At 41.7% G+C, this 8,720-nt stretch overlaps 1 protein-coding gene across 3 annotated transcripts; it reads left to right on the forward strand.

Moving 5' to 3' along the window:
* Positions 1 to 3,227: 3,227 nt before the first annotated feature.
* Positions 3,228 to 8,359, forward strand: wdr41 (WD repeat domain 41). 3 transcript variants are annotated; one of them, XM_029168818.3, is made up of 14 exons: positions 3,228 to 3,457; positions 3,554 to 3,669; positions 4,311 to 4,426; positions 5,244 to 5,292; positions 5,369 to 5,497; positions 5,575 to 5,637; positions 5,981 to 6,092; positions 6,174 to 6,236; positions 6,323 to 6,427; positions 6,518 to 6,702; positions 6,785 to 6,906; positions 7,027 to 7,112; positions 7,259 to 7,392; positions 7,473 to 8,359. In XM_029168818.3, the coding sequence occupies exons 2-14, from the start codon at positions 3,622 to 3,624 to the stop codon at positions 7,611 to 7,613; spliced, it is 1,353 nt and encodes a 450-aa protein (XP_029024651.1). In that variant the 5' UTR covers positions 3,228 to 3,457; positions 3,554 to 3,621; the 3' UTR covers positions 7,614 to 8,359. The 3 variants fall into 3 exon arrangements, with proteins under 3 accessions (XP_029024651.1, XP_055369385.1, XP_055369384.1); XM_055513410.1 differs by having other exon boundaries at positions 5,575 to 5,631; XM_055513409.1 differs by having other exon boundaries at positions 3,557 to 3,669.
* The last annotated feature ends 361 nt before the right edge of the window (positions 8,360 to 8,720 follow it).

Raw genomic sequence — 8,720 nt, forward strand, 5'->3', positions numbered from 1 at the left:
GGGTAATTTGTCACACACTGACGAGGTAGCCAATCAGTGACCCTGCTGCTGGTGGGATCATTTCTCCCAGAATGCTGTGCAGCAAGTGTGTCGTGGAAAAACGTGGGAGCGAGCCAATGTTTACCTCCTATTTATTCCACACAAATAAATGAAATCAGTCAATAAACCATCCAAGGGTGAATATGTCTCTCTCTGTCCTGGATTATGAATGAGAGCTCATTAATTTTCCCATGTGTGTGAGAGAGGCAGTGTTTGTACACATACAGTAGATACTGTATCGGCACATTTGTGGGAGTGCATGGGAAATGTGTGTTTGTATTTGTGAATATTAGCTGTATAAGAAACCAAAAACAGTTTTTATCTTTAAAGTAATTGTGCTTCTATTACTTCTATTGAAATAACAAACCTGTTTGAGGGAATCAACCAGCATGCAGGTAGCTAGCCTAGCTTAGCATCAGGACTTAGGCTGACAACCCAGGCTTACCATGTTACATTGAAGTAGTGGTATTAATATAACATTTATGTTTAATCTGCAATAAATAAAGCCGCGGGTCAATGCTTTCGGAAACTCAGTGCTCTGATTGAACCAGGAAAAAAAATAGATTCCTTAAGTCAGTTCCTTTTTTGGGGGGTAACTGAGTTGTGGCTTCGTATCCATGTTAATATTCCAAATTCATTCATTTTAATTTTATTTGACAGGCAGGTTCTTAGAGCGTCTTTGTGATTATTACTCCGCATGTCTGCAAGAAAATCCCCTTGGAAGGTTTTATTAATTTTGGTTAAAATGGAAGAGCTTCACCGACGAGGCTGACTGACATCTCGCTGCTCCCTCCATTTGTCATTGTTTGAAGAGCTCTTAATTGTATTACATGCAAATGAAGAGATTTGATTTTTGCCCATTATCTATTCAGAACATTAGTGGGTCACCAAATGAGAGAGGGAGGGAAAGGGAAGGAGTGAGTGACAGCGATGATGACGACGTGGCAGCAGTACATTACTCTGCTCTCCTGTAGGAGTCCTAACTTTTGGGACTGTGCGAACTCAAACCTTCTGGCCTCTCGCTCAACGTGTGTGAGTGTCTGTATGTGTGATTGTGATGGGTCAAAGCTGAAAATTAAGCTATGATGACTGAAACACAGCAATTACTGTCACACTCATGTGACCAATCAAATTGACAGAACCAAGAATCCACCCAAGCATCCTGTCCTCAGGCTCAGACCATCATCCTCTGGATCATATGCCATATACATTTTCTAATCAGATTTATAATCTGTTCCCCACATTTCAAGTGGAATAAATGAATTGAATGGGTTTTGATCCCCACCTTTTTGGTTTCTGGCAGTTTTTGTAGTTTTTCAATACAGTTTGCTCTAGAGTCCATGAAATGCAATACTGGTGGATTCTCATAATCATACACTCATTTAAATCCAAGTGGAAGACATGGGAATAATAAACCTAAAAAATGTACTATATTTCTGATAAATCCTAAATCATGCCCATTAGGATCTACTGGCTATGCCTAGGTTTGTGTACAGATGATGTGGGCAATAACACTCCATTAATTGCTTTTAGATTTTTGGTGAATGGCAGTAATGGAAACAATACTAATACTGTATCACAGATGTAGCATAAGATATTTGTACAGAACCGGGGGCTAAACCCTGTATGGTCCCTGAGGTGTGAGACCAGATCCCGTGTCCACAGGGGGTAAAGCCGAATGCAGTGAAAGTTTGATGAAGAGGGAAAGTAAAGTGTGTTGGTCAGCACTGAGCCTCTCTCTCCCAGCGGAGAAGGACGATCTTGGGGTCGGATGCTGTGGTTGATCCATTGTTAAATCACAGCTTAATTCCTTTCCCATCAACATAATATTGAGAGGTGAAATCCAGCAGAGCTGACTCTCTCGTAAACGATGCCTCCCATTGGTCATATTTGACGTGTCTACTCCTCAAGGCCTCTACTCAGCAGCCACTTACTACCTTCCAGTTTCCTCCTCCTTGTTCACCTGTCAGCTATTAACTTGTTGTTACCTTTTCTCTCATCATCAGCCTACAACGCGCTTGCGCACTGTTTCATCCAGGGGTGGCGCCATCAGTCGCTGTCATTCCAGTCTGTGACATATCTGTTTTAATAGACTTACATGCACTTTTGGAGACTGCTTTGTTGTTTTGTCTGGTGACATCATCAGGACACTTTTTTTCTGAACTATTCCTAAAAAAAGACCAATATTGTGGCAATCTATTACATTATTTGCAATATTTGTCTCTGTCAGTGCTGCTTGTTGCTTCTGTTTTTGGATCTCCTTCCTATACAACTTTAATTACATACCGACTTTATCTTCTTCATGTCATTTCACATATTTGATCCCCCACGTAGATAACTACTGTATATAGATAACAGCTAGTTTAACAAACAGAGCATCACCCACTCTCACACCTGAAACCCATTCACTCCACCACAACCAATCCCTCTCCCTAACCCTCCTCTTTTCTCTAGCTGCCCTTGAGCTTTTCTATTACCGCATGGAAAGCACCTTGCAGCCCCTGACAAGCGCAGCGGATCGACACTAAATCAGAAATCAGTGCCAGCCGCAGATCTGAGCCACCATGAAGGTCACAGGCCCTACACTGCGTGTCGTCTCAATCGGGGGAGCAGGAGTAGACACAGCCAGGGTGATGTGTGACCGTGTGACTGGTGTGTGTGTCTCAGTGTTGTAACAGAGGGGGAATCAAGAGATGAAGAATGTGTGGTAGAAGAAAAATAAATGGAGGTAAAGCAGGTCAGCATCAATGCAGATGTGTAACGACGGAGCCAAATAAGGGGATGCAAGACAATGTAGCAAAAAGAATAATATAAAAGAGGTGATTTGATGGTGTCCATTAGGATCCACTTAGATTTAAAACACAAGGTGAAACAAATGGCAAACATTGTTCTTTAGCTGATAAAGGATTGAACCATCCTCCGATCTCATGGGATTGTTGCATACTGCCATCTAGTTGAAAGAAGGTGAATGGCACCAAGTTTAAGACTACGGTGACACTTTATGCCCCAGTTATGTTCAGGAATTGTTTTAATTGTTCAAATAGTTGACATTTTATATATTTATGCATTTAAAACATGCCTAATGTTCAAAATGTCACAAGCAACCGCTGTACTGTCCTTGAGCGTATACCGTATAAACTACCGACAGACCGTAAACACAACATTTTAATCGGCATGAATGAAGTTTGTCTGTTAGAAGCTTCCGTAGTTTGAGTCACATGAATGGTTTGTTATGGTCAGATCTGCTGATTACTGTTAATGTGTGCCTTAAATGTCACTCTATTTACGGTCCACTGTTTGGGAAAATACAAGCCCAGAAAAAGCTAAATGGTTACAAAACTGTCGCGTAGGAGAAATAAGCGGGGCGATATTGCAGTGAGCGGAAGTCGTTTCTGGTTTGTGTTTACGCAAATGACCGGTAAGAAAACGCTAACGCTACTGAAATTAGCGCGTTCGTTTTGCTTTTTGGTTCGCTAACGCACATCTGAAACCAGATCTCTTTGTATTTGGACAGAAGAACATCGCTAAATCGACCTGACTGTTCCTCCAGCTAGCTAACGATAGCCGCTGAGACACGAAGACATGCTTCGGTGGATCCTCGGTGGCCGGGAAGCCCAGGGCTCCGTGGAGGTAACGTCAGGGAGTTACGGTACCTGTAACGGCAGGAGTCGTTACATGGTAACGAGCAGTACAAAATATGCCTAGATGCAACTGTTCTATTAAGTACTGTTCAATTTTCTCTCAAGGTTTCAATTCAATTAGTTATTTTTCTAAAGCGGCAATTCTTAACAGAAGTCAACTTAAGTCACTTTACAAATCAATGAGTAAATTCCAAGTAAATCCAATAATCCAGTAGTAATTTAAAAACCTAAAAAAAGTTGTATTTGAGGGGGCCTCAAGTAAAGTCATTGTCCAGTACTGTTAGTGCTTCAAAGTACATTAAGATACAGCATGTGATGGAGTTCATCAAGGTTTTTTAAACACATTTTCTTTGACATTTCACAGTCTAAATGTCAAATCAATCTATTCATCCAGCACTGAAACTTATAAAACCGAAAGGAAACTAAAGCTCTCAGACCAATGTCGTGCAGGAGGAAGTATATTTCTCTGTAAAGTATTGGTGTAAAAGTTTAAAGGAGCTGAAGTACAAAGGTAGAAACCCTTTAAAACTGTATTTATATACAATACTTGTGTTTCCATCAGTTGTTCTCTGCTCTGCTGCTCTCCCTCACAGTCTGTGTGTCTCACTACTTTCTCTCTTATGTCTGCAGAAAAGCTCTGTGCTGTGCATTGGAGAGGATCAGCCCAAAAACTGGTTCACTGAGCTGCAGGTGCTGAAAGGACATTTTGACATTGTTCGATTTCTGGTGCAGATTGATGACTTCAGGTAAGCAGACCACGACCCCCTCCCCATCCCTTTTTCACTTTCTTTCTAACCTCTCTGCTCTATACCCTTGGCTGGACTCTGTGATTGACAGGAGATCCTCACCTAGAGCAAACTTACAGAGCATGACAAGAGCCCAATCATCACTGCTGTGTGATTGCATGTGCACAGGACAGTATAACTAAGGTCTTTAAGGGCTGCCCATACACACACACACACACACACACACACACACACACACACACACACACACACAAAGGCTGTTCTCCTGCTCTGTCCTGTTTTGTGGTGGCATGCTGCACACTGGCATGGTAGACTGGGCTTCCATAAGTGGTCAGATTGGGATTTATAACTTATTGACTAAATGTATGTGTGTGTGTCAGGTGGTGGGGGTTTGCGTCACGCCTGGTCTACCCCAGTAATAACCCCCTCCTCTGGGTCTCATCCTCTTCGTACACAGGACTAGAATCGAGGGCAAAGGCCAGAAAATTCTCTTCAGATTGCTTTTGAAGTCCAAAAATATATCCTTGACAGTTCCTCTTTTCTTATTTCATCTCTTTCTTTTTTACCTGCTCATCCTCTGTGTTGATTTTAGGAACATGGAGTGTGGGGGGTGCAGTTTGAAAGGGCAGGTGAAGGGGGTAAGCCCCGAACACAAGATTTTAAAAAAGAGATGGACATGGGGGAAATGATTCCTCACATGGATAGAGACTGTCTGAGAGGGACTAGTTCACCTTCTGAAGATGACACCTGCACCTGCAGTGTTTTGGTCATACAAAGGTCTTCTTGTGAAGATTAACTCTCACCGTTACCCTTTCAGATGTGCCTCAGCAGGAGACGATGGCCTTGTCTTGATTTGGAACATTGAGGTAATAGGTTGCAATCAGCTGTGCGAGTCTGCACACATCAATGTTGCACTAATCAGAATCTCTTGTTCCCTGTTAGACTGGTGAGCGGCTACAGGAGCTGAGGGGCCATTCTCAGCAAATAACAGCTATAACAACCTTCACCTGTAACACTGGACACACATCTCATACTTTGCTTATCACAGCATCTTCAGACAGAAGCCTGAGCGTATCCTTATACATAAATAAAAAAGCAAATGCTTTGATTGTTACTGTATGTCATTCTCCTTAATTGTTTTTTGTTAGTTATGGGACCCAGATACAGGAAACAGGGTTCAGACCATTTCAGATCTTCAGTCCTCTGTAAAGGTTACTTATCTCCTATGAAACTTTTCTGATGAATATGCATGTTAGAGAGTCACAAACTCTCTTAGCTCTTGGGCACGGAGAATAATCAGTTACACACAGTGATCTAGAAAACAATGAGTGTTTGCCAAATTTAAAGATGCTGGTATTTAAGAACATTCACAGAATGTTTTGATCTTTCTTACTGTTTTTAATCAAATAAGTAGTGCATAGACAAAATGTACTAATTATAATGTTTAACATCAAAGGCTGTTATGACAGGTATAAATCATCAGCGTTAATTTGCAGTATCATATCAGAAATGAAAATAGCTCATATGTGTGATTCAGCTCTGTGTGTCTCTCAGTGTTTGTTGGTGCTGGAGCGTCTTTGTATGTGGGTCTCCGGTGGGGAAGAACTGTGTGTTTGGAGCAAAGACTTCCAGCTACAGTGTCACAGACAGAACCACAGCGACACAGGTGAGCAGAGACACCAAGAGGCTGTTGCCAAACTGTGTTCAATCTTTGTACATACAGCTGATCTGGTCCTTGTGTTTGCAGGAATAAGCGCTTTGATAGAGCTGCCCAAGAACTGCATAGCAGCTGCGATGGATAAAGAAATTGGTAAGATTAAATAACACTGTTCAGAAGAGACAATGTTTGATGTGCACAACTAGAAGAAGATGCACTAAGTGGTGATTTCTTTGCAGTGATCTATCGGGTGACGGTTTCCACTGATTCTTCTGTCTCGGTGGCTGAAATTCAGTGTTTGTCCAACCACCATGACCAGATTCGAGCTCTCATCAATGTCACTGGTCAGTTTTGTCAAGGAACCTGTAAAAATAAATGTTGTGTTTGTTTGTGATATTAAATTGAATATTGTGGGCTTTATATAAACACCTCAGATGGGCTCTTCGCAAGTGGTTCCCATGCGGGCGAGTTGATCTTATGGGACTCTATTGACTGGAGCATCCAGTCTTATGAGCACATCCTGTGGGAGGAGTCACAGTCTTCTGCCCAGGCTGAAATACGTCTGGGCGCCCCGAAACCCAGCGAAATGTCCATCCAGCATCTGTCCACCAATGGAAAGGTAAAGATGGCATGAAGGATGTGCATCGTGAGACCTTTGTAAGTGTGATGTGTTACATCTTTACTTCCTGTGTGCTGTGTAGCTCATCCTTGCAGCTGTGGGCAGTGGCCTGTATGTGTACAGTGTTCTGACCAAAACAGTGGTGGCCTACAGGAAGGTTGCCCATGACTCGAATGTCTTACACACCATGCTGCTCTCTGACAAGTACAGTGCTCAATTTCTCACCCTTTTATGTATCACACATTATAAAACCTATGCTAGCACTTGCCTCATGATTTAGTAAATATGCTAATTTTAACGGTAGTCCCAATGATTCCACTTCAGCAAGCTGATATCCTGTTCTGAGGATGGCAGCGTGAGAATGTGGGAGATCCAGGACTTGCCTTTGCCCGCTGAACCAGCCTCGTCAGGTGTGATGCACTTAATTACACAGAAAGACATAATGGACTCTCTAATATCTAACGGTCGTTGGAAAACAAACATGTACATATCTCATTTCTCAAACAGTTTGTGTTCTTTGTGACATGATTTTGTCTTTTGCTCTATTTAACCAAAGGTTTCTTTGGAATGTGGACTTTCGGACGGTCAAACAAACAGACTGGACCTCCATCAAAGAAGGTCATGGATGTCCCGAACATCCGGATGCTGGAGTTGACTGGTGATCTGATCGGACACTCAGGGGCAGTGCAGGTACGGTTTTACAAAGAACGAACCCTTGTCCCTCATAATTGTTTTAAGTGGTGCTTTAATTGTGTCCTTTTCACCGTCAGATGTTTCTCAGCTTCAAGGAGAAGGGTTTGGTCACATGCTCAACAGACCACCTACTGATTCTGTGGAAGGATGGAGAAAGACAGTCTCAACTGCGTAGCCTGGCATTGTTTCAAAAGCTGGAGGAGAATGGAGGACTGTGACCTTGGACCCTGGAGTCATTGCTTCAGAAAAAGAGTTGAAGGTTGTTGATCAGTGCCACAGATTATTGGTGTTACTGTAGGTGTAGTTGTTTACTGATAATGTTTTCACATTTTGACTAAAATCAAATTGTTCTGAACTGTGTAATCATGAGACTGTAGATTTTAAAAACCAAAGTCCGGTCACATTGCTAAAACCATCTGAACTACTTTAGTTAAACCTAAAGAACCTAATGCAGCAGCTCTGACAGCAGTTCTTGTTTCACAGGGCTATAATTTCTCAGTTCCTTTAAGTCAACTTTCTGACAGCCTTGGTTAAAAAACAGAGAAATGATAGCCTCACATAGGAAGGCATATGGACAGAACTACTGCATTAGGTTTCCAAGTGTGACTGAAGGGACCAGTGAGACAGCTTCACTGTGCCCTGTTGTTCACTTTTATATTGTACATATGTGCATGTCAAGAAGCTCCAACTTGATTCTGCCTTCCTGTATTAATAATGCTCTCTTCAACCATTTACTGTAATTATCTTCAGGGTGTGGAAGTGAGTTATAGCCACTTTAGGAGGTGATAAACGAGCTGAACTCTGGTCAAGTTGCTCTATAAAGCACTATCCGTTGTGTGTGTACTACTGTTTGGTGCTGCTTAATTACCTCCACTGTCTTTTGTGCCTCATTTGGTGTAAATGATTTGTGTAAATGGCTGCTTGTGCCTCGCTGGCTATTAAAACCTTTCATTGTGTCCTCAGACTTAAAGTCGGTTTGTGTGGGTGATGTTGCAACCACTTTACTCTACAGATGTTTATTGTAAAAAAAAACTCAGTATGTCATAGAAAATGTCATAAAACGACAGAGCCATACTATTGTATGTTGTAAACAAGAGTTGTGGTACATGCTCTCAAAAGGTTATGTAGTGTAGTATGCCACCAAAAACATTCATGCAGTAAATTATGGGGTCAAAAACATGCCTTAGTAGGTGTTAAAAAATAAAGTCATATAGTATAATATGTAAATAAAAAATACACTGTAGTATAGTGTTTCCTAAAACTGGTCATAGTGTATGTGGACAAAAACTCAGCTATTGTATATTCTACATGGTCAAAAACACATA

Source organism: Betta splendens, chromosome 12 (assembly GCF_900634795.4).
Source record: "Betta splendens chromosome 12, fBetSpl5.4, whole genome shotgun sequence".
In the NCBI taxonomy this organism is placed as follows: Eukaryota; Metazoa; Chordata; class Actinopteri; order Anabantiformes; family Osphronemidae; genus Betta; species Betta splendens.

Excerpts from the sequence above, each read along its gene's own strand:
- wdr41 (XM_029168818.3), top strand. The coding sequence starts at position 3,622 with ATGCTTCGGTGGATCCTCGGTGGCCGGGAAGCCCAGGGCTCCGTGGAG. Across the intron at positions 3,670-4,310 it reads AAGCCCAGGGCTCCGTGGAG|AAAAGCTCTGTGCTGTGCAT; the intron begins GTAACGTCAGGG and ends TTATGTCTGCAG. Across the intron at positions 5,293-5,368 it reads TCTTGATTTGGAACATTGAG|ACTGGTGAGCGGCTACAGGA; the intron begins GTAATAGGTTGC and ends GTTCCCTGTTAG.